The sequence below is a fragment of the Argopecten irradians genome, chromosome 1 (genome assembly GCF_041381155.1).
Source record: "Argopecten irradians isolate NY chromosome 1, Ai_NY, whole genome shotgun sequence".
NCBI lineage: Eukaryota > Metazoa > Mollusca > Bivalvia > Pectinida > Pectinidae > Argopecten > Argopecten irradians.
In genome coordinates, this window is record NC_091134.1 from 18326830 (window position 1) to 18354594 (window position 27765).

Below are 27765 nucleotides of genomic sequence, written 5' to 3' on the forward strand. Positions count from 1 at the left end.
ATAATCTGCCCATGCAAAATAATAATCTGCTCGGGCAAAAAGATAATACTATACCCGGGCAAATTAACTATCTGGCATAATGACCACACGTACAGGCAATATGTCAAATGGTAAGCTAGTAATAAGCTCAGTAAGTAAAACAGCAAAGGATGGATGAGTATATTGGTGTATATTTCGATCTCGGCTTTAGCCAAAAGGAATAACAGAATCACGGAATATATATCAGTCAGAGACTAAACGTCAAACGAGCTACACGATCTTGCTTCGTAATGGAAAGGTATGTACCAGACAATTTATAATTAATTAACAGAGATTTATATCACCTACGTCTTTGATTTTAAGTAAGTAATGATAATATCATGCCTATATCCTTGCCATCGAGAGTGATTTGCATAAGTTGTATAACTTGTTTCGTAATCGATGTAAAAAAATAAAGTTTATATTATTGAAAGTGCATGTTTTTCATACAGAATAACAAAGATCAAAAGCGATGTTTGTAATATAATAGCCTGACCAAGTACTTGATGTAGGTCTCTCCTTTTTCGACTTACGGTTATCCCTAACCCTAAACATGAATACTCTTGACTGCATCTACATTATTAGTATTTTTATTTTATTTTTTTTACCATTTACTTTTGTGTATTTTTTCCAGATAAATATGGATACAGTGGCAAAGTTAGGACCCCATAATCAGGAGCTTGCACAGTTTCTTTGTTTGGGAGACCGCATGGATCTTCTTAAGTTTTGTACTGAGAAAAAATCCAGTATTTGGCGAATCGAAGAACTCAAAAAGGAAGAAAAGACATTATGACTCCATTAGAAAGAAAATGATGCTAGCTATAGGTAAACCAAATGATCGTGATGGAGAATCTGACGAGGAAGTGACAAAATCACACAAAATGATTGGAAATCAGAATGCGAAAAAAAAAGAAACTAGGACAGTAGAGATCGGGTGGTACCATGAAGGCGTTAATGTTCGAGGATGCCTTGGAGGTGGGACCAGGAAAATGACTGTGATGCAAACCTACACGGTTGACAAGTTATTTTCAACTCAAAATGTCAGTATAAATGAAAAGTATCAAGTTTAATTTCATGTGGTCGAAATTCGTTTCAATTCAATATTCCCAAAGGCGTAGAGTCAAGTGAACATGTGCCCAATTTAAACATTAAAGTATATTTCTTATGCTCTAGTTTTTATTTTTTTTTGTTTTTACAAAATATCTTATAAAGTATACAAGATATCTTATAAAGTATATAAGATATCTTATAGCATATATCTTATAGCAAATAAGATATCTCATTAAGTATATAAGATATCTTATATAATTATATAAAATATCTCATATAAAAATTAAATAAGATATCTTATATATGAATATAGTATTTAAGATATTTTATTCAATTTTCTATATAAGATATCTTATATCGTATATAAGATATCTTAATTAATTTATAAGATATCTTATATAATTGAAATCTCGTTGCTATATAAGATATTTTATATAGAATGAGATTTCGTAGCATTTAACACCAGAAACTAATTTCTCCCTCGAGCATCATTCGGAGCACTTCGGAACACATTTTAGAATCGTTCGCAATGACAAAGATGCCACTGAAAGGGAGAATCAACCGCTGTTTGGTTGCATTCATCGATGTATTGAAAACACAGAAGCAGTTAATTCCCATCACTCTACAGTTGGTAGTAGACTAAAGGTTACACATTGTGCACACGGTGTGAACTACGAGTGGACACGGAGTGCACGAGGTTTAGACTACATGTAGACACGGAGTGCACGAGGTTTAGACTACAGGTAGACACGGAGTGCACGAGGTTTAGACTACAGGTACACACGGAGTGCACTACGTGTGAACACGGTGTCCACTACAGGTGGACATCGTGTCCAGGTAAAATGTCCACTACATCAAGACCACAGACAGACTAGATGATGTGCCACAGATATATGAGAAAAAATGTATTTATTCTGCAGCCTATATGGATTTTGACAGATAGAAATATTTATTGCGATCAGAAACATAATATTTATTGCAACATAAAATTGCCGTTAATTACTGGAAATCATTCGTACTGTAATGTTTATTTGAATAGATACATATAAAGTAAAATGTATCAATACATATTATCATACAATTTGATTTATAAATAAGGACGTTTATTAGAAGTTATAAAAGCAAATTAAGTGCGTACGGTAAACCACGTACTGGTTATGTCTCATCAATGGATAGTTCAAGTCCGCATTTTCCCAGTAAAAACTATTTTTCTTAGCTAGTGATATGTAGTTTAAAGATGAAATTCTTTTTCGAACGTATAAAGTGATGAACCTTGCGGAGAGTAAGATTTTCAGTGTTAGCAAATCGTCGCCCAAGAGATATTTTGATCGGCAAAAAATTTTGATTAAAAAGGATATATTGATGGGCATAATAAAAGCAAGGACATCATGATAAACATAAAATTCTTCATAAAATTTTTAACTATGTATGTATGGAATATAGTTTTCTAAACGGCAAGGTGCGCAAAATAGTTTTAATCCTGTCAAATGTATAATACGTATACATTTGCTACATAGAACCTGGCGCGTTGTAAAGCATTGGAAATAAATTATGTGAAATCGTCCATAGACGTTAAAAATCGGCATTAGAAATTACATTTTATTGTGTCAACCGATTGAGGAACCTGTAAGCACTGGCTTATAGAAAGCAAAAATTTAGTATCGGGCATGTGGCTGTTCGTGAGCATCAACACTATTCAAAGGACCGATCGCAAAAATGTAGGTCACATGCCTGATAATAAATCAAACAGACAGAATCAAAATAAATCCAACTTCTACACATTTAAACTGTAGATTCATAGTTGTTGATTAGATTCTGAATTTGTCACAATTATATTAATTCTAGAAACTCTGATAATTTGACAATATCCTATTCTGACCTTCTTTACAATGTGTGATCTGATCATACATGTATACATAGTATATTGTACACTTAAAATATGCCTGCTCGAAAGGTAGACCCCTCGGCTAGGACTGCAGTTGCCATGGTCACTTGGACTTCATACTGTTCCATCAACCACACGGATATGATAATCTAAATTACCTAACAATGGTCAGAGTGGGGCCAGGGGCCTGGGGCCTTCTTTGGGCACCCTTCAATATGTTCAGTCAAGTGTATCTCAGACTAACAACACCTGTATACATGAAGTACCTTATCCCAACCCCAGGAGGTCCCTAGCATACTGTACTTAGGTGGCAGCCTCTCTACATATACATTGTACTCATCACACAAATACGAAGTTATACAACAATAGTAGTCAATAGGGATAAGTATTTTAACTGGTAGTGCATTTTAATTTATTTGATAATGAAGCTTTATATATTAAAATAAAAAATAATTAAAATACCAAGTGTATAATTAACTCATTATGAGGAAAAACGGTATAAAGCTAGTATATTAATAATCCGAAATAAAAGGCCAAAATAAATAAATTCAAAGTAAAATCAAAATCATTTCTATGGAATATATATTCAGCCACTATAGGGCCTTCTTCAGTCCGAAATAACACTAACACAACGTGTTCGTCTACATGTTTGTTTACATCTATTGTGTGCAGGTACGAAATGTCTCGGCCCGTTTGATGTATACGGCGGGTTATTTCGACCCAACATGCTATGTGCACTAAATCAACCCCAGTGTTTAAACAATGGTTATAACCACAAGATACTTTATCAGATAGACTCGTGTAGCCATAAACATAACACTGACGTATCAAAAGGGGATATTATATGCAATCACATGCACGGTCGAAACGTCAGACATACCGGCTTTTCGAGGTGGCAATCGAAAGAAAAGTTTGACAATCGACTAAGGGTATGTTATTGTTTTGAGACAACTCGTACCTCACACTATTCTCTAGACATGGTGCCTATTACATCAAATCTAATAAAATAAAACACAGATTCCTATTATCATTACGTTTGATAAAAAGGATCAGAGAAAATCCCACTAGGGGCCACGTCCACGTGATCCTTGATAAAGACCAGTCAAATTGCTGCCCCCAAAACTTTCACACCTAAGGTCATCTCGCCCCAAGAGCACAACATAGCTTACCGTATATGTATACTGGGACGAAATGTCGTATACACTTGATGCAGCAAGGTGCAGAACCCACACGTGGTCGTGAGTACACGTGGTATAAAGGTCACCTGAACATGACATGACCCCCCATGGGACGCTGTCAGATCCTCTAATTACTGGAGTGGTCATAAAGATCTGTATTTTAATCAGATTTCCTATCACATATTGCTGTTCACAGTCGTGGTTCCCTAGTGACCACCAATCTCTCTACGGCAGGTTGCTCCCATTCTGACTTAGAATTGAGGAGCTTGTCAGCAACTGATCCGTGTATAGCGACCGCCTCTGAAACTTGTCGTTCGAGTGGCTTGGAGAAGGTCTTGATGACTTCACACTTGAAGTTTCTAATGTCACCTTCGTCTCCTGGGTGTTCTTCGAGCAAGTGCTTAGCCAGAGCATTAGAGAGATTACCACTCTCTACTTGGCGCCTGTGTTCCTGGAACCGGGTATAGGCATTTCGGCCGGTTTCACCAATGTACTCAGCCACTGTGTTGTGCTTGGCACAGATTTTGCATGTGGCTTTGTACAGCGCACCGGACCGGAAATGTAATGACCCACCACCAGAACCAGGGTTGCTCTGACACAGCACACACTCTCCTCGTTGACACTCATCACCAAATTTAGTGTCGGTACGAACAAGTTGCTGCTTGATCGTCTGCCCACCAGTTTCAACCACCCTGATATTCACGTCAAGTCTGGGCCCCTGTACCGCTGTCACAACCCCTCGCACACGTCTGGCAAGTTCTGCACCAGGAGTTGATGGTACGAAAATTACGGTGTCAGCTGGTCGAAACCACGAAGCCTTTTTCACGTTCTTCCAGGACCCGCGCTCATTCTCCTTCCAAGATCTATGCCGATATAGTGGCGTATCACCACGCTCGCTCGCGGATACCTGATTGGCATAGCCTCTGAGGGCAGCAATGATTACATTGGCCCTAAAAGACTCTGGGTATCCTGAGATCAGCATCATCTCTGCAAGATCCTCCATAAGCTCTTGGCGCAGTTCTGGTACCAAAGATGGTCTGGTGTTACGCAATCGGCGTATGCCGTCCTGAATTAGGGATTGGCGTTTCACGGACACAGGGAGTGCACTGCGATTGAGGATGAATTGTGAGCTGGAAACCTCTTTCTTGTAGAACTTAAGCTTCCAGTCCACAGATCCATCTGCGTCGCGAATTTGGACCTGAATGTCCAGCAACGGCATCCATCCAGAATCATGGGCCGATGGATAGTCAACCTCCATTCTTGTATATGGGCATACTGAGTTGGCAACCTCTTTAATTATCTGCGACGTCCTCTCATCTGCTGGTCTTATTCTATCCCTCTCCACCAATTCATCCACAATCACGATCTTGCTCTCAACAAACCTACTACCTGGCGGTAACGCCTCCACAACAAGGTTCTGGTCATCCACATAAACTTTGTGTACGTATACCTGGTGGTTAAGGAAGGTTGACACGGTGGCTGCTGCCATTTTCTGCCTGAACTGTCGGCACCAGAAAATCATATGGATCTTGGCTAACGCTCCAGATAATTTAAGACCAATGGGACCTCCTTTCTGTTGGTGGTATAAGTCTCCCTGAAACGTGTAAGTATGGTGGTTCATTACTATTTTGATTCCCTCTTCCAAGGCCAACGCGAACATGAGACGTGTCTCATCTGACCTAGGTACACTTTCACGTTCTCTAAATAGACTCTTGTCGGAGCCTGGTGGTCTTTCTCCCCTCCTCCTAGCCGAAGTAACTTCATAATTAACTAAAACATTTATTTCAAAATTATTGGAAAATCATATTTCATCCAATATCTTTTCATTAAAGGCCCAATATCCGTATCTTTCTTATTTTTTTCTTGATTTAGAAGAATGTTGAAAAAAAATCCTGTTGTAAATCATGCAGAGACAGGACTAAATCGAAGTCAAGATGAGCGATAATGATTCGTAATATTTCTTTAAAAATCAAATAAATATTAACTATCGCTAGGTGGGTCCCACTTAGTCAAACAAGCCGAAGTTAGCCGACAATGTAACGTCTTTGCCGAGAACGTCATGTGACTACTGTAACTACGTAACGTCTGTCCGAACTCTTCCGAAAACGGGTCATGAACTTTCCGACTTCCGTTCGGCAATACTCGTAACTTCTATGGCGACCAGTTTAAAATGAAGGCATGTTTACATGTATCGACTTTCAACAACTGCTGTACCAAAGTTATAAAAAAATCATTATGAATATTCTTTAATATATCTTAATTTTAACTACATCTACAAATACTAACAATATCGGAATCGAATTTAACTTGAATTTTTGTTGATAGTTACGTATAGTGTGGCTTTAATTTAATTCTTTTTTACACTGGCTATTTACGTATATCGGAAACCTGATTATCATGACTATGTATATAAAATACCATATTACAATGTTGAATAAGTACCTAATCTAAATTAATTTTGATTATAATATATACATGTATTATTGGTAAATTCAAGGTTGTGACAGACATGCTTGATTTACGCATTGTACAGCTCCCGTCAGCTCCACTTCACGGCTGCCTGTCATGACAATAATTGAGGTGTATTCAGCATCACTTACTATATGTTTTGCCAGCTAGTTTTTACTTCATCCCAATCTAACCCCCCCCCCCCCCCCCCGGGAAATGGTGTACATGTTCACCCAGGCTCTACAACAAACATGTACATGTATCTAATAAGAATGGTACTTTTGTGTTTCAAACTCATAAACCTATATGATTTTTAAAAGCTGAAGTATATTTGTTTGTCTTAATAAACTTCCATAGAAACAATTCTAAAATCACATATTATATAAAGATACTGCCTCCATTCTCATAAAGCCGTGCAAACACAGAAGACAACGATTCTGCCCTATGGCCATCTATCGATGGTCACCTTGAGGTACCTGTATAGCTGGACACTGTGGCTTACCTGTATGTTTGACAAGTTTTAATTATTGGACCATGACGCAATATACGGTCAAGATAACTTGCGGGGTTGGGATCATAAACATATTGTGTGTACCGGTAATTAAGAATCAAAACAAGCTGAATTGGATACTTGTAGGTAGACTATAGCTACGTCATAAAGTGTGAAGTGGATTTATTCTGCATGATCTTTTAAAGACGTTCAGTTTTTAATAAAGAATATGTAATTAAGCTTTTTTTACGTACAATACTTTTAGAACTTAAAATAGCGAAGAAAAATATTATAAAAGTGTATATTTTATGAAGGACGATGTACAAGGGTGTCGCTAGAAAACCGATTGATAGGGACCAAATCTTTTTATTTAAAAGCTATATGTATTACCCGGTATATGATTGTATTACTAATAGCTTAAATTATAAAAGAAAAAGTGTCTCAAAAGCACAGTAGGACTGGTTTTTGCCGTAGCTGCAAGATTGTAGTAAGACTTTTAGACAGAAAATGGTGTCGTCTTAGTAGGCCGGGTACGTATATTCGTTCTAGTTTTTGCCGCAATTCAAAGTTGTTTTTGACTTGTATTTACTATTTCATGTAAATGATATATATATATATATATTTAATGCAATTTACCCATAAAACATTGACTTTTGAAAACGTAATATAGACAATTTAAGATATGAAATGGAAACTACTGATATAAAATTAAATAGACATATACTTAATGAATACAAATTAATCTTTATTACTTTTTTGCAGTGAAAAGGTTTTATTCATGTATACTAAAAAAATATCGTATTATATAGTTATATATACTGTACATGAAATTGTAATTAAAAAAAAAAAAAAAAAAACACTAAAAAATTATAATTACGTATCATTTCAAATTGAAGAACGTATTCTTCCCCGATCCCTAACTATAACACATCACCTTGTCTGTATAGGTCTGAATGTACCTGGACACGATGTCCACCTGTAGTGGACACCGTGTTCACACGTAGTGCACTCCGTGTCTACCTGTAGTCTAAATCTTGTGCACTCCGTGTCTACCTGTAGTCTAAATCTTGTGCACTCCGTGTCTACCTGTAGTCTAAACGTAGTGCACTCCGTGTCTACCTGTAGTCTAAACCTCGTGCACTCCGTGTGCACAAGGGTGTAACCTTTAGTCTACTACCAACTGTAGTTGTCAATTCGAACATGGCGACAATAAATATATTGGCTATAATGGTGACCTATCTATACATGCATACTTTTGTCTAGTTCAACCAAACGGTTGATACTGGCGTAGCATGCGAAGCCAACAAGAGTCTGGCTGAACGAGTTGTAGTATACATGTACTTTACCAGTCTCTCCCAGGACTCATTGCGGTCCTTACATTCACCTCGTGATATTGTGGGGACCGCAATGCACCCTGGGAGAGATTGATACTTTACAGCTCTCTATGACTTCCGGGTAGGGAGCCTTCATTTCTGGGCCTTTGTTGAAATCCCGTTGCTTTACAAAATATCTTATAAGATATCTTATATGTTAAATAAGATATCTTTTATATCATATGATATATCTCATATACTATATAAGATATCGTATATTTTAATCAAGATATCTTATATATATGCAGTAAATGACATGTTGGCTTGCCATAAACTACACATAATATACAATCTTTGTTTTACAACCTACATAGAACTTTCCTTTGTAACTTTCTATTGTAAATAAAATGTCAAAAAGTAATCAATTACATTTCGAAGACATTTTTGGACATTATAAAGCTTACAACTATCGGTGTTTTCACAATGTGTACATTTAAAGATATACTTTTATTTTTGTGTGTGCGTTTTCTAATGTTAGACGTATGCATTTACAGAAGATATATAGTTTGTCTCCGTCGGCGATGTTGCAATTGTAATTATCATACAAGAATATCATTCATGTAGTCTTTTTTTTTTTTTCCATGTTTTCCCAACTTTGATCGTATGATATACTAGTACTATGAAATTCAGTACTTTTTGCTCCATGTTTCTTGCTTTCGCATGACTTTCAATAGGTTCAATTATCTTAATATTGAGATATGTTCAAAGAATATTCTACCTTATTCTCAAGAAAGAATTTCTTACTATGCACCCACTTTATTATGTTCCAATGAAGCATGTAATGTAAGGAGATATACATGTATGAAGCATATATTGTTATAAGCTGAAGTATGCCTTAATCTTCATTTAATTAAAATATGTTATTTTAAGTAAAAAGAACTCCTTTTTTATGTGTTTATTTATCATTTTTACAACACAGCATCAAAATCAGGTCCAAATTGCTACGCTTATGACACATATAATGGTTAATTGTCACTTTTATGTAACGACCACAAGCAATGACCTTTGCATAGATTCTTTATAGAAAATGAAGATCGGATCTAATTTGGTTTCTCAGATTAATATATATTTGTGCAGCTTCATATCCAGTGACTGGGCAAGACCAGTCATGTACAGGATATTTCAAATATGTCTCTATCACAGGGATGGCTCTCCTTGTAACACATCCAGATTCACACTCACGCACGTCTTCTCGATTGATGGGTACAAGTTTGTCTTCTGCTTGGTACAACTCCGGTTGGGAATGCAAGAGTATAGGACGTCCTCCTTGGCTATTTGTCTTTCTGTTTGGCCGCATTCTATGAGAGTTCCAGGAATATTGAATCTGATCGAGATCATCTTAAAATATGAATAGCATTCATAAAACAAAGTAATGAAAGTACTTATGTGAAGCGATTGTTACCGGTAAAGAAATGCAGCAAAATGATGTGAATCTATGTATTAATATATAATCAACTGAAGTGGGACTCAATATTCTTACCAAACGTACACAAGTTCTTTTAAATGCTTTTCACTGGGCGTATGTATATATCAGATATGGTAAAAATATAGTCCGTGGTCATTTTTCATTATATTAAAAAGCTGTTTCACAAGTCATGTCAGAAAATATAATCATTTTGGCCTATGCTCTGTGGAATATCAAATAACATTTTTCTCTTAGATATTGTTATAGATGTTACCGGAAAACGACTGCAATTACGACGATTCAGGTTCTATCACACAACGCTTGAATGACAGTTCCCCTAGTTTTCTGGGGATAGATACTTCCTTTTTTAATTACCTGAATGATTTCCATGAAGCAAAATCTAACCAATTCTGTGTCCAATTGATCTCCCGTAAACTCTCCGTCTTCTTTCAATAGGTGCAAAATATCAATGTAATACTGCATACAGTTTTTTCGAAGAAATCCCCACCATGCCTCTATCCTTTGGTTTGTGACGCTGGTACCAGAAATAAAGCTTCGTTCTCCGGCAAATCTGTCCGTGTCGTGTCTCCGAAAGAATGTTTGTGGTGTTTTAATATGGATGTTTTCAGTTCCCATGTCTGCCCTTATTTTCCTTGGACAGCCACCCATTTCCATAACAGCACGCATATAGTATCCCAGTATTACTTTTGGATTATTGTTTGTATGATATGCTTCTAACCATATAATATTTCTGGAGAAACCATCAATACACCCACTAATAGTGATGCCGAAAGGTTTAACCTTATCATACCCATCAACATGCCAAATTTCATTCGATCCATTGCTGCGATACTGACGACGAACTAGCCTGTGTTTTCTACGAGCTTCAACACCTTCGGGGTCTAAGAAATTGAGAAGTTCACGGACAGATTTTTGGGTTATAACTAGTCCGTGTTGTAAGCATTTGCTGTGCATCCACCGGTAGCCAACAAGCTGGCCAGAAGTTTCCAATTGTTCTTCGATAAATAAAGCAACCGTCCATATATCCGTTTGTCTGCTTCGTCTTCTCAGTTTTTGCTTCCTTAATAGTCTTCGTAAATGTCTCTGACTGATATATATTCCGTGATTCTGTTATTCCTTTTGGCTAAAGCCGAGATCGAAATATACACCAATATACTCATCCATCCTTTGCTGTTTTACTTACTGAGCTTATTACTAGCTTACCATTTGGCATATTGCCTGTACGTATGGTCATTATGCCAGATAGTTAATTTGCCCGGGTATATTATTATCTTTTTGCCCGAGCAGATTATTATTTTGCATGGGCAGATTATTATTTTGCCCGAGCAGATTATTATTTTTATTTTGCCCGAGCAGATTATTATTTTGCCCGAGCAGATTATTATTTTGCCGGGGCAGATTGCTATTTTTTTGTCTGATGTCCTAAATACGCTTTCGTATTGCCTGTACGTGTGGTCGTTATGCCAGATAGTTAATTTGCCCGGGTATATTATTATCTTTTTGCCCGTGCAGATTATTATTTTGCATGGGCAGATTATTATTTTGCCCGAGCAGATTATTATTTTTTGTACGAGCAGATTATTATTTTGCCCGAGCAGATTATTTATTTGCCGGGGCAGATTGCTATTTTTTTGTCTGATGTCCTAAATACGCTTCCGTACATTACGTAGGGAACCGTCCATCCTCGATACTTCAGGGCTTCCGATCACTTACGGTCTCTACACCCCTGGACTATCTCGTAGTGAAATTGAAGGCAGCTCAGCGGAAAAGATTTGACCAATCACAGGCTAGCAAAGATTTCCTTTGAAGACTACAGAGAGAGCGATGCCTAACATCAAAGGCATAGTCAACCACAGTGTACCGTTATACGGCTCTTTTGATGTACATCAAATGACTAAATTACCTGTTTTATTCTGTTGCCTCCAGTTTTACTATGAGATAGTCCAGGGGTGTAGAGATCGTAAGTGATCGGAAGCCCTGGAGTATCGAGGATGGGAACCGTCATACTATGTCCCGGCTGCAGGCCGTGTGCAAAAAGTCAAAACACACGTGGGATTTATAAGATGGGCCCTAAACTGTCCTATATTTAGAGTTTTCGCACTAAGCACGAATCCGAATCGGTAAACGTATCCGTATCCGTATCGGGCAGGGAGAAACATTTTACTTGATTTTCCACTATTAATTATCTTTTCTGTTCTTTTTCGAATTTTAAATTCTTGAAAACTAAATTGCAATAAACGTTTGTGTTCCTCATCTTATATTATACACAATGTTATACATTATTATTAAAATATTATCTGTACAGGTAACTCTCAGACTGTATCTATACACGTGAAGTCGTTTATATTATACACGAATCGGTGAACGCATGCACTCGCGATTGGTCACAGAGTAAAGGTATGGGAGACAATATCTGACAAACAGTTGGACTCGACTTCGGACGAGCGGGTACATTACAGTTAGAGGATATTATATTAGAGGGACAGGCGAAGCATTTTTGTAGTCATTTGTATAAAGTGCCAATAGCACGATAAACTTTCAGCAAATGAATAACATATTTGACATAAAATGTTCACAATTCGATATCTCTGTATATTCTATTCAATCTAGCTGCGCTGTTATGTTATATTTTGCGGCATAATTGTGAATGCAGAGAGACGGAGACGGACAGATATACAGACTCCTACAAATACAGAAACAACATAAGTATGGGGAAATGTTTACTTACAAACTTTAATTAATGAAAGAATAAACGTCCACGTCTGTTGGCAAGACACGCACATAAACAAATAATTCTACCAATATCGGTGCGGTTATGTCTATATAAAGTGCTAATGACACGATATATCTTAAGCAAATGAATTACATGTTCAACATATATCCTATATCTTCTAATCGTTCGGTTCAATCGCCGACTTCGTCTGCGCTGTTGGGGTATTTGCCGACGTAGTTGTGAAACAGTGTACGGAGTAACTACCGGATGATGTGACGGATAAATACAATCTCCTAATAAATAGCAGTTCCGTGGAATGTCCAATTCTCGACGGTCTCCGATTGCCATGGTATTGAAACACTGTGCATCGTTAAAGTGACCTTGAAACCCTGCCTCTACATGCCTTATATTTAAATTGTTATCGATCACTATCTGTGTATGGACACAATGAATATGTCGATGTCCACTATAGTATAGCTCCTGAGGTTCAGTACTAGGGCGATAAATCCTGTGTGATGTACCATCGATGCTACCAACAGCGCCCGGAAGATGTTGCCAATTTCTGCGCATTTCCCGCCATTCATTTCGAGAGGGCCACCGGATACTTCCTTCAAAATATTGATATAAATCGGGCCATGTTCTGTCGATTATTCTATCAATGGTAGAGATACTGGTACGGAAAAAAATTCATAGTATATTAAAACAAGGATAGGAACGTAGCCACATCAGGGTTAGCAATAATTTGTTTCTTCTGTCCAAAACAGTGTTTAACCTCATTGGGATAATTGAGTCCATCCTATATCTCGTAAAAGAACGATTAAGTTGAAGAAAAGTTTCAGGTGTCTCACCAATTGCATCATAGAATATACACCGGATCTGGGAAAGTGTGGAAAAAACGTCATACCCGGGATACGAAGGAGCGTCATCATCAGAAAATAGCATGTTTCTCGTAGAAAGGGCAACCGAAGGCACATCGTCTAATGCAGTTAGAATGTTCACAATGTCTACACGAGAAGAAGGCGTTAGATCGAGAATGGAAAGCAATAACAAAATGTCATTCCGACATCTTATATCAAAGTTTCCGTAATGACGAGGACTGCTGTCAAAGACGGTACATAAAAGAAGCAGCAAATATCTCCGTGGTAACTGAAAATAGATAAATCATACATATGAATTTAGGCCAAAAAATGTAATACTATCATTTTTGTATGCTTATGTACTTTTCTTAAGAGCGAAAGTGCCATCATCGACATTGCGATAATGGGCCATGCGAAGAGCGACAGTGCGCGATAGCACGCCGTGTTACAGTGCTATAATGTCGGGACCGCCATAGCGATATGCGCAAGCAAAGAGCGACAAAGAACCTACGAAGAGTAATTATAGTAATGAGTCATTTGTTCATCGGTCTAAAGTTGGCAACTTGCTATCTGTTTTCAGGTGGATACAGTGATTTTTCAACTCGAGGAAGTGATATCACCCGAGCCCGAAGGCCGAGGGTTATATCACTTTCTAGGGTTGATAAATCACCGTATCTACCTGAAAAAATGTCGATATCTGTTTTATTATATGGCATTTACATGATGTTAACCATTTGACTACATGTTTTTCCTCTTCATAATGTTGAGTAGCCCCTCTCCCCGATACTCAATAGTCCTGTTGAATAAGTTCGAAGAGACAAAATGAAGGCTGATAATATAAATAAAATAGAGAAAACACCACGTTATACATTTTACTGATTATTTGAAAAATCAGACAAAAATGTACACATAAATGTTGGCAGAGTCACAATGATTCCAGCAAACCTGCAGCTCTCCGTCACATCTCGATGAATGACGACGTCACAATAGATTTTTGACGTCACAAAATTCCATTTAAGCTGTATTTGGGTACGACCTGGACCCATTGGAATCTTCTTTCAACCTGTGAAGTGATTGTGACGTCATTTTACATGACGTCATAATGCAAGATTGCTATATTTGGGTACGACCTGGGGGTTTTGGAATCTTATATCAACCTGGGATGAGGTCACAATGCATAGTAAGGAATTTTCTGGTGGATATCGTGTTTTATCAAGGCGGGAAAGTGTCATTTCATCCAATCAGGAGCGAGCAAAACACACAATATACAAATATCGACCTGTTTTCAGGTGGATACGGTGATTTATCAACTCGAGGAAGTGATATTACCCGAGGCCGTAGGCCGAGGGTTATATCACTTTCGAGTTGATGGGACAATTTGACTATATGTATATGTAGACAATTTCAAGTTGATGGAACAATTTGACTACATGTATATGTACATGTATTTCCTCTTCATGATATTCCGTCTTTACATATTACAGAGTTAGCTCCCTTGCGGGTAGGTATCGATTGTTACGTCATTATTTTATGAGCGCTATTCACGTCGTTTCCTCCGAAGAGTATGACGTTACGCTCGCAAACACATGACGTCACAATCAATACCTACCCGCAAGGGAAGATAACTCTGTTGAATTATTTCGAAGAGAAAAATGAAGGCTGATAATATCGATAAAATAGAGAAAACACCACGTAATACATTTTACTTGTTATTTGAAAAATCTGACAAAAAATGCACACACAAATATTGGTAGGGTCACAATGATTCCAGTAAACCTGCGGCTTCCCGTCACATCTCGCTCTGAATGATGACGTCACAATATATATTTGACGTCACGGAAATTCCCTTTACGCTATATTTGGGTACGACCTGGACCCATTGGAATCTTATATCAACCTGTAAAGTGATTGTGATGTCTAGACCAATCAGAAAACAGCAAAATGTCACATTCATATTGAATACGCCGTGCGACAAACTCGCTGTCGCTCTTCGCATGGTGCGTTGTTGCAATGACATATGGCGCATTGTCGTTCTTCTTTTGTGCATTGTCGAAATGTCGTATGATAGGGTCACCATAGCTACAGTGCGACATGGTCGAAATCAGCCGACAGAATCATAACATTCGCTTTGATATACCATTAACAACCCCCCCCCCCCCCCATTCTATAAACAATACTAAATATCATTTAATGCTATTTTTATTTTGATATTTTTCTTGTAATTGAATAAAACCAAAACAAAGATAATCAAGTAAACGACGTCGTAATCTATTTTTTCAATAATCGCGATATTGAACGATTCTAGAATATGTGCTTAAATGTTGTACATTTCGTATATGGGCCTCCGTATAGTTTCACGTTCCTGTACCCTATATTCTATAACCGGCTACCCACGATGGCAGAACACGTGAAAGGTGAGTAAAATGTCAAAATAGCCTTTTGTCAAATACATTGGAAATATAATAAATTAATAAATGTTAAAATTGCTATATTTTACAATTCATACTTACCATGTCTTTCGTCGTGTTAAGCTGTATTTAAGAAAACTCTAACCTAGCGAACTCAAGTGCACATGTATACGATACTCCCGGGTGTATGCGTCATGACGTGTGTGTGATGTATATAGGACAGGGACCTAAATGTTTGAGCCCAATACGAAATACGAAACACGAAATACGTTATTTTGATTAATGGCCAAAATTGGAAAGGGAGAGATAAAAGTTTGTAATTAAATGTCGTATACTTGAAATATTATGTATTTTTACAGCAGGTAAATGCAGTGCCCAAGAAAAAGAAAAAAGAAAAAGCATAAGATGTGAGAAGATTGAAACATTGTTAATTCTAAGAGCCTATCAAGCTCATCCTGGAATGTACAGTGACATCCTGGAAACTTTGAAGGACAATATCCACAACCTTCCGGACGAAGTACAATTTTTATATGAAAACGAAACTCCAAAAAAGATGCAACAACGCATACGTGAGAAAATACAACGGCTGACAACCAAGTGTCAATCGTTGCAGGATGAGGAAATTAGGTAATATATAACTCAACGATTCCATACAAAAAAATGCGTATATATGATTGCACAGAAAAATAAAATGTTTGACACATTTTATGCATTTTCATTGTATCTTAATACGTTCATCTGACCCGAAGGGTCAGGATGACCTATAGTCATCATGTTTCGTAATATATAATATAAAATATGTTTATTGTATACCTTATATAATTCGATTACATACCGGATATACCTGGGTCATTCAATAGATTTAGAGTTATGCATATGTGTCTTTAATCATCAAATTATTTTCCAGACATGAGACTGAGGCAGTCATAGCATTAAACAAAAAAGGTGTATCGGCCACAACATCCACTGGATTGAGTTGTTCACGTCCTCGGTCACCTCCTTTGGCGGGCCCGTCAGGCCATTCTTGTCCACGTCCTCGGTCACCTCCTTTGGCGGGCCCGTCAGGCTATTCACGTTCACGTCCTCGGTCACCTCCTTTGGCGGGCCCGTCAGGCCATTCACGTCCACGCTCTCGTTCACCAATTCCATCTGGGTCAGGAGTCCCAAGAAGGAACCAATCATCAAGTTCCGAAGACGACGACATCCGGGAACGCTGGAGCGGTACAAATAAAAACCCTCCCCCCAATAAAGTATTGAAAAAAAAGCAAAAAAGAGCACAAAAGAGCTCATAAGGGAAAACGAGATAATGAAAAATAAGCTACTGAAGCATCTTTTAAAGGCAGAGTCATTATCGAGTGATTCACAATAAAAATGAGAAAAAAACTGTTCGTTTTTCTTATATTTTTGTCATTGTTATTCCTGTTACAATATATATATTAACAATTAATGGATATCGTAGCATTTATAATTGTACATGTATATACCTGTACGAATGCACATGTAACATCTGAGCTAGATAGAGTTATTTTATATGAATCGAATGGTGATATACATTTCGAACGTACTTTTGAAGCTACATAGCCAAATATGTGCTATTTCTCAAGAACATTTGACGTCACCGATGTAATAATGTCTGTCGCACTTCTCCATGTTTTCTCATAATTTCTTACATTTTTCACAAACACACACTAATTTACACATATTTCACACTTGTTGATATATTTATATATCCTAATCTAGTATGTTGTGTAATAGCGCAAAATTGTGACCATCAAAAGTTTATTGTATCACAAACTATAGATACAATGGAAAGAACGTTCCATAACTTGTACACTACTATATCATACCTGGGTCAGGTCTACGTAAGCGCAAGTGAGATGCGTGTAAGGACGCATAAGTGATCATATACACGGGTAGAAAGTATCCACAGGGACCTGACATGACGTTCTAACCAGCAGTATATACGTGTATTTCAGTGTTAACTCGTTGGTTCTGGGTCTCGATGTTCCATGCAGATTGATTTACTGACGTCGTAACTATTAAAACAAATTTTCGATTAAGTCGAATAAATGATTTCTCCCTGCCCGATACGGATACGGATACGTTTACCGATTCGGATTCGTGCTTAGTGCGAAAACTCTTTTAGGACTTTCAATAAGTGTTTTGTAAAAAATATTACAGTAAAACTGACAAGCTACAAGGTAAGTGGCATTTTAACCATACGTTTTAGTCCTTAAGCCTTGGGGGACTCACTTGCAAAATAACATTGTTTAGAGTAATTGTGTAAGTTAATCTTGAAACATTATATTATCCAAAAGGCACGTGTATAATCGCCTAATCCAACCTAGCATACAAAACTGTAAATGAATTTTACATTTCTCAAAAAACATACAGCAGCCGTTATATTGCTTTTTGAAAGTGGCTTTAAATCTGGCTCGCAGAGGGAATTATCAGGTGGTGTTGGTGGTGGGAGGGGGGAGGGGTAAAGTTTATATATACAGTGTATATACCTTTCGTCCGCTAATGCACAAGGTATTGGGATATATAAGAGACAGTTCAGAGGTCGGTCCCATTACAGGTGCACATGTAGAAGTCATTTAATCCCGCGCTGTTTTCTGTCCGATATAGTACATTTGTATGTATGTGTCACTGATCACCTTTGCGTTCTGGGTATGTTCGGCAATGACAGGGTTAATGTTGTCAAATAAGCCAAACCGCATCAGTTGTTTTGTGCCCTTGCACAAACAGTTAATGTTACAGTTGTAGTACCAACTGTATTCTATTTTTTCACTAGACTTCTTTTCACTGGTGATGTCCTCTGTCACAAATAGTCGAGCTTCCCTCAGTAAATGCTTATTTTTTGTCACTAGCATTTTTATGTCAATATTAAAACACTTGACAATCACTTGGCGTGGTGAAGTTGTGCCAAGTGCACTGGGTATTCGGGTAAACCTCAAATACGTACATTGTATTTTCTTGAACATTGTTCATTGCGATTTGCTTTATCCGGGGCCTTGGTATTCTCTGCTGTTGATTAACAAGCATGGTTTTCATCTCGGCTGCAGTGTCATTTTGTTTATCAACTTCCTCTCTGAGGTTCTCCACATAAATTTCTAAACTAGAAATACGTTCAGCTGTTTTTGATATTTTCGACTCAATGTAATTCTTAACATCTGCAATAACTTCACTTTTCAAATCCTGTTTTATGGTTTGCAGAGTTTTTTGTCATGGCCACTTCCAAGGATTCTTGAATGTCTTCCGCACTGAAAACAACTAACATTGCTGGGTGAAGTCCACAGAATGAAATTTCATTAATATTCTCCTTTCTCCAAGTTTTTTTCCCTCAATGTTTTTTTAACCAACTCCTTCACCTGCTTCTTTGCATTATGATATGGCTTTCATGAACGTCCTAATCCTCTAAATCATGTGATAGACCGAAACATCGGGGGCATGTTTACATGTGCCTGGTCTGGTCAGTGAACGTAACTCATCTTCAACAAAAATAAAATAAAAATACATGTATACGCATAAAATAACTGAAAAACTACAAAACACGTATAGAAAATTGTGTCCGAGTGATTTTGTGAAATTAAAACATTTAGATTGAGTTTAACCCTCTTTTTTATTTGAATATTTTAGAAATGTTTTAACTATCTGTCAACCAGGATAGTTTGACTATATATGTTCTCAATTTACATTTATATAGCACATGAAAATGGATATGTTTATGATGAGTGGTGCCCTGTGTATATGTTAGTTATTTTTCCTCTTCCTGTATTGAGAGGTAATTCATAATGTAAATTGACATTTGTTTATCCATTTATTTTGTTTTTTACCTGTATGTTAGATTCAAGATTTCAACATTTTTTTCACTCTGAAACACGTACATGTAAGAAGAGGTGAAATTATTATACATTAGGGAATAATACGTTAGGGAATAAAAAGATTGGTAGCAAAGAGTAAAGACAAAGAGGGGTGGGGTCTATCAATTCGTTATGATATGTGGTCGATATAACTGATAGACCTAATTTTGATACCAAGAATAAGCCATTCTGTGCTAGTATTGGAGAGTATATAGGAGAGTAGGATTAAAAAAAATACATATATATAGTTTAGACAGTTATTATTTTGTTTTAGTAATAGTATTGCGTGTGAATTTTTATTTTTCATGTCCTTTCCAAACCACAGTACTTTGGTTTAAATATGTATTTATTTATTTATTCATTATTGATTTTATTTCATAAATGTTCTGTGCAATTTGCATTTGCGAATTATTAGTCATTGACGGATTTCTTCATTTCTTCAAAGAACTTGGTGAAAGAATGTTTAGGCCGGTAGAGTGTCTTTGCAATATGTGTTTATGAGTAGTTAATTCTAAATGACTTTCTTAATTTTATTTTGCAGGTTTCGGCGAAGGAAAATTTTAGCTGTTATAGCTGTCCTATGTGGCCTATGCGTTATTGGCTTCCAATGGAAAATTCAGTATCCTGACAAACGGAAATCATTTTCCTCAAGGGAGTTGCCCCTCGAAAAGAGGGGAAATAAGCAACAATTATACAATAAGTCTAATAACGTCTTTGCATATTCAGAACAAGGTCTCGAAAAGAGACGAAATGAGCAACAATTTAACAACGAGTCTAATAATGTCTTTGAACATTCAGTACAAGCTGAACAAAAACAAGAAAATGTTCAAGTACATTATTATAACAAACCACCTTCTGTATCATTACAAGCGTTCAGCAAGTGTCCCGATCGGTGTACAATGACACACGGTAAAAAAGATTACAAAAACAAGAAAATCGTCATTTTCCATGGGCCAGATTTATTTGGAAAACCGCCAAAGAAATATCGTGGACAACTCTGGATTATGCAAGCAATGGAACCTCCTTATCTCTATGCTGACCACATAAATCTTTGGAAACGTGTGTTTAACTGGACTCTGGTTCATCGACGAGATTCGGATGTATTTACACCGTATGGATCATTTGCACCAATACGATCACAGTCTGATATCGACACCCGACCAATTAATTGGGCGAATAAGACAAGGATAGCGGCCTGGTTTGTATCGAAATGTAAAACCCCTGGCCGTCGGGAAGATTTTGTTCGCCTTCTGCAGCACCATACGAATGTTCATATATATGGCAAATGTGGCAATCTAAGCTGTCCTCGTTCGGTTCACAATAATTGCTTGGAACAACTTAAGAATCACTATCTATTCTATTTGTCCTTTGAGAACAGCTTGTGTGCGGACTACCTCACTGAGAAGGTGACTCGGCTGATGCAGGATGGACTTGATGTCATTCCTGTTGTCAGGGGCACAGGGGACTTGTACAAGATGCATCTCCCACCAAACTCATTCATAAGTGCTCATGACTACACCGCACAGGGACTCGCAGAGAAAATGATATCCATTTCAAAAAACAAAGAAGAATTCAAGAAATATTTTGAGTGGCGACAACAATATTATGCGGAAGAAATAGATCTATTCTATTGCGACCTTTGTAGGAAACTTCACAGTGCCAATAAATATGAGCGTCTGTACGAGTCGATAACACATTGGGTGAAGGATCATCCACACCATACTAACTGTCATGAAGCAACTGACCTCAAGGAACGATGATATGGCGTGTGTATACAGAGGTAAAGGCCCACTACTGTATAATGTGCCTTTCCGAAACTTTTTATTTCATTGAAATGGGAATGTAAAACGAGATTGGTAATTTTGTAGAGTTATTAGCTCACCGTCTAAGTCCCATTATATTTTTATGAGTGTTTTACATTTATCTTCACATAAACAAAACCTAATACAAAAATAATAATAAAATGTTAGTATTCTGTTCATAACGCGCGACGTCTAATGTTTCCGCTCGTTAGCTGAATATCACTGCACACTGCATGCGAAACGGTATAGCAGCGAAAGGAATCTCCACTATTATCATCTCCACTGTTATCATAGATTTACGCAGGGAATATTGCATTTGTTTGGTGTTGTAAAAGCATCTAAGGCCATCGACTTATATTTCCTTATATTACTATTGTTTTAAAGAAACTTTTATTTTTCATTTAATTTTTTTATTTCGGAAAGGTCGTAAGCCTTTATTTATTTAATCTAAAATGCTTACTCATTATATATATAACGTCTAATAAGTATCTTTTACCGAAGTATCGTTTACATGTTATTGTATAGCAAAATATTCTTTTTAAAATAAGAGAAAAAACTAAAACAAAACAAAACAAAAGAGTATGCATTTAGTAAATAGGATGAAATTACATTGAAGTCATTTAATTATGTATATCTTTTGTAACAATTTAGAAGTAATTATAAGACACTTTATTTAACAGTATAGTGTTGGAGACATCTTAAGAAGTCGAATTCTTGTGAGCGAAAACGGTAGTTCAGATGTCTATGTTTGAAACAAAAATATGAATGAGTTTTGAAAACATTTTAATGGTATTCGAACATGCAATTGTACAATGATTATAATGACAAATCACCAAGGATGATAGGGTTTTAAAGTTATATGTGCCGTAATTTTCATACTCACGAATCAAGAAAAGCTTTTGATATTTTATTCACCACCTAAAAATACATTTTGAAAATAACAATACTCAAACGTACAGGTTTTATTTGTATAAGCACAATTTGTATGAATAAAAGTTTTAAATGATTTTGGCAGTACTAACAAAAAATTATTATACTTATATCTACAGTGCAGTGAAATGAGTACATAGGTCAGACCATGAAACCAAGTTGTGGTCTTCAATTTCATTTAACATTTTTTTTTAAAAACAAGAATTAAGCAGTGTTTAAATTCTGTCTTGTAAATAATGTTTACCAGATAGAAAACAATAGCAGATTACTGAAGAAAAAAATAACATATCAAAATTTTCGCCCAGTTATGGCACATATGCATGTATCAACGTTTCATGAGATTGAGTTTTTTTCTCACACAAGTTGCCTTTGTTCTGGTGAATTTGGTCTTCGTTGTATTTTTACACTTAAAGTAAAACACTGTAATGTTGTAAATTAATGTAAATCTGATCAATGTACTATTCAGTTGTAATAAATGTACACCATGCAATGTAATGTTGTAATAAATGTACACCTTTTGTAACACTCCTTTGTGTGTATAAAATAAATACTTAAACCAACCAGTCATCCCTCTTCCCGTATGCTCAGCACTTAACATGAGACAAACATATTTTGTTCATATCTTAAATAATTTGACGACTTTTTTGCATATCCTTTCAGATACAAAAGTCACGTACTACTCAAAGTATCAGAAACAAAAACATTCAGATACAGTCATGACACCTTCATGTAATGTACCTATTATAGGTTACTGTAGACCATACACTACACAGATCGGACACCTTGCAGTGGTCCTTAAATCGCCTTGGTTGATAAAAGTATGTCAAATTTAATTCAACAGGACATATTTAGCATGAATTTCCAACTGTTGCCAGACGTACGTAAAATCAAATACATGTGGTTAACAACAAATTGCAGTACCTTATTTTTCCTAACATCTACCTTGACACCGCCTCACTGTCTCTTGGCCGATATGCACCAAAGTCTATAATTAGGGATTTCCATTCAGGATGGAAATCCCTATTGTTTTTGTTCTGTTTTTTCTTTTTATTATTATTATTAGGGATTTCCATTTACGGATGGAAATCCCTATTGTAATTGTTATGTTTTTTCTTATTATTTTTCTTTTTTTTCTTATTTCCACAAATCTTGTTAGCAGGATATCTCACGAACGGAACAAGGTACGATGCTCAACTTTGGACTCGTGATGTAGGTACATGAGTGCTTGAAACGTAAGTTCGAGTTTGTACGATAAGGTTCAAGGTCAAGGTCACAGACGTAAAAAACTATTTTTTGGAACGAAGTTTTAACGCTCATAAAACCATTACCGTACGCTGTACATCGTTCACGTTTTGTTATTCAGATAGATCGTGACATTGCGCGTGCTTTTCCCATGCCATGTTATCGGAGATTATGTCAAGGTCAAGAGTTCGCTACGGGGTCAAACAAAGGTCAAAAACGAAATTCACCACAGAAAAGTTTTGAAAGTTGGATATGAAAGGGCATGCCCTCAGAAATATATAATGACAAGTTTTAAGGTCATGAGATCCAAAATGGCGGAGATATAGGCCTTTGAAAAAAGGCTATTTTGGCGTTTTCCCGCCAAAAATGTTAAAGGATTCAGCGCCTTTAATACTAAACATACATGCTTGATTTTTTGTATAGACATAGCATGGACGAATGTCTACAGAACTTATGCTTTTTTATTGACCTTGTGCATTCATTCAAGGTCACAGGGTTCAAAAAGCTTAAAATCTTTAAAGGACTTCTTATTTATAAATAAGAGGCGTAGAGCGCTGAAATTTGGACACGTTATGAACGTACATGAGTGCTTGAAACGTTTGTTCGATTTTGGAGGATAACGTTCAAGGTCAAGGTCACAGACGTAAAAAACTACTTTTTTCGAACGAACTTTAAACGCTCCTAATTTCATAACCGTACGCTACACAACATGTATTTTTCGTTCTCCAGGTAGATCACGACAATTCACGTTTTTTTCTCATTACATGTTATCAGAAATTATGTCAAGGTCACGAGTTCGCTAGGGGGTCAAATGAGGTCAAACAAAGGTCAAAAATGAACTTTAACATAGAAATGTTTTGAAGGGCGCATATGAAAGAGCATGCTCTCAGGCACATAAAATGACTAATTTCAAGGTAATATGATTCAAAATGGCGGAGATATAGGACATCAAAAACCGAAATTTTAGTTTATATTTGTCCTTGCGACAGGCGTTTCAGCGCCTTTAAACCTGTATGTACAGTCTTGATTTTTCGTACCTGTGTTGTATGAACTTTTGTCTTCAAAACTTATGAATTTCAAAGGGTTATATAGAAAAATGGCGGAAATATAGCTCTCTGAATATGGCGATTTGTTTCATTTTCTTATTTTTTTCCGTAATTTGTGAGCTTGTAGGGTCTTTGTCATTTAATGTAGGGTGTTGATTTTTCGTAAATGTAGACTTTGGCATATTGTCTGTACAGGCTTGTAATTTCAAAGTCATAAATTTGAAAATGGTGGAAAAATAGCTCTCCGAATATTGCGTTTCGTTCATTTTTTTAACGTAAATTTTACCGTAATTCATGAAATTTCAAAGAGAAATGTTTTGAATTGGATGTGAAAGAGCATGCTCTCAGACACATTAAATGACTAATTTCAAGGTCATATTATTCAAAATGGCGGAGATATAGGACATCGAAAATCGAAATTTTAGTTTATATTTGTCCTTGCGCGAGACGTTTCAGCGCCTTTCAACCTGTATGTACAGTCTTATGTTTTTGTACCTGTGTTGTATAAACTTTTGTTTTGAAAACTTATGAATTTCAAGGGGTTATATAGAAAAATGGCGGAAATTTAGCTCTCTGAATATGGCGATTTGTTTCATTTTCTTATTTCTTTACGTAATTTCTGAGCTCGTAGAGGCTTTATCATTTATTGTAAGGTGTTGATTTTTTTGTAAATGTAGACATTGGCATAATCTCTGTACAGAGTTTTAATTTCAAAGTAATGAATTTGAAAATGGTGGAAATACAGCCCTCTGAATATGGCATTTCGTTCACTTTTAACGTAAATTTTACCGTAATTTATGTATTTCAAAGAGAGGTGTTTTGAATTGGATGTTAAAGAGCATGATCTCAGACACAGAAAATGACTATTTTCAAGGTCATGTGATTCATAATGAAAACAGAAAACATCTTTAATTATGAAATTTTTAATTAGCCAGCCAATCAGCGGCCGGATTAAAATTATATCCTTGGCTCAATCTTGTATACACAGGGGCCGTTTCGAAGGTCTTTTTTTCATTTAGTTTTGAATATTTTTCGGGATGTTTTAAGTTCTACATGTACACGTATATATGAACAATGTACACATGTTTGCGTTAATACACGTACATGTGTAGCTACACCGCATACATGGGAGGCCGCCCTTACGTGACCCTAGCTGTTAATAGGACGTACATTTGAACAAACAAACAACAAAATAGATTTAATCGCGATCAAAACACGGGATTTCAATGCAGCAAAATTATCATGTTATCGATCAGACAATCACTTTAATACATTTTCTGTTCGCATCTATTCGAAATATCTGTACAGACTTGTGATCCCCTAGATGAGCATTCATAAAAGTATATTTACATTCTGAGTGGTTCGTCTCTTTATGAATCAACCAACTAACGAAAACAAACATTTGCCTATGAAAACACTATGAATACACTATGAATACAACGATTCTCGTGCATCGATCAGCTGATTTCAAACAATGCGCCAGTTTTACATAAATAAAAAAATAGTCCCCTACAGTATCTTATTACAAAATATCTTATGTGTTGTTTCTTGATATAGAATCAACTAAGGTTTACTATAAAAAGTCAATCAAATCTTATTTTAACTACATTTCTTGTTTATCGTTTGTCATTTGCAAACCAAGGTCGACCGGAAGGCTAACGCGCTCCACGGGATTTGTAGATAGCTTAGAACTGCTATTCATAGCCGATATGAAAATAAGAAAAAATACATCCAATCCCTATATATATACATGCGTCCATTCGAACTTTTTTATTCAAGACTCCAATAATATACAAAACAAATTCAAATTCCGGAACTCCGGTAAATTCGTATAAACTAAAGTTAGAACCAATATGCGGAAAGTAGTAAACGTAAATTATCTCCCCTTTGACCATACACTCTGTATCCCAGTAAATATTATAAAAAGTGTACATCTACACCACAGACTGAACGAACGGTCGAAAGAACGAACAAACGGACGCCCGAAAGAAAAAAAGAAATAATAAATACCGAACGAAAAGAGCAAACGAACAAAAAATTAAAAAAGAACGAACGAAAAAAAATAATTATACACGCAATGTATCTAGTAGTCCGCTATGTATCTAGTTGTATACGGGTTTCAACGTGCCCTTCCTTCCACTGTCTATACACACGTCCTTACAGACAGATCACACTACTTCCAGATATGATTGTATTAACTCAGACAGACAGACAAACAAACAAATACACGAACAAATGACAGACGGACAGGTGGGTGGAAACGCACGATATGATGATCACAATTTGCACACATTGACGAACAAACAGCGCTGAAAAAAGTTAGAAGTTAAAGAACGGATAACGATGAAATCAATATGCACATAAATAACACATAAATAAAATGGCATATTTTTTGTTTTGCCTGCTGTATAAAGTACATTAAAGTCTTAAGTAGTCGAAGTTGGAGGGACTATCTTAAAAAGTTCTACTCATCTGGACTTCGACGCATAAACTGTAGACAATGACCGACAAACTTTCTGTCGATTTAGCTACCTACTGGGTCTAGACAGTGACCATACTTGTGGTTTAGATGATGTTGTCACTTAAATTTTTTTTGTTTAAAAAGATTGTTCAAATTACATTTTAATTAACCTGATGCAATAAAATCAACTAAATGTATCACTACCTGCCGTGTCTCTTGACTTTCAAACTGTATTATTAGTCTGTTTACAAAATACACTGTGTAGAAAAACATATTTACAACATTCAACAAATGAAAGATAGATGGAGGACAAATTATATAACTTTTTGTGGAACATACATGTGCATTGAACGGATCACTGCCTAAGATGGGATATTAAAATATACTATATATATAAATGAAATCTCAACATTTTGTGTGGTTTATGTGAAATGAAGCCGCCACTTTTGTATAAACAAGTTCTGTATATTTTATATGTGGTTATTAACACGTAACAATGTGCGTCTCAGTGGCGGCCAGATCTAACAGCATTCAGTGGCGTATGAAGATGAAACGTAATGGTGGGGAGCAAATTT

The 27765-nt window shown here is 36.4% G+C and overlaps 1 protein-coding gene across 4 annotated transcripts in view; it reads left to right on the forward strand.

Annotated features, from left to right (window-relative positions):
* LOC138319490 (alpha-(1,3)-fucosyltransferase C-like) overlaps positions 1 to 23959 on the forward strand; it is a 48676-nt gene extending 24717 nt beyond the window's left edge. For 2 of the 4 annotated variants that reach the window (XM_069262654.1, XM_069262646.1), the window contains one exon: positions 20251 to 23959. In XM_069262654.1, the coding sequence (XP_069118755.1) occupies positions 20251 to 21469 (1219 nt within the window). In that variant the 3' untranslated portion in view covers positions 21470 to 23959. Of the gene's footprint in view, positions 1 to 190; positions 278 to 652; positions 1186 to 20250 lie in introns of those variants that run through there. The other 2 variants (XR_011208026.1, XR_011208025.1) reach the window with 2 other exon arrangements.
* The last annotated feature ends 3806 nt before the right edge of the window (positions 23960 to 27765 follow it).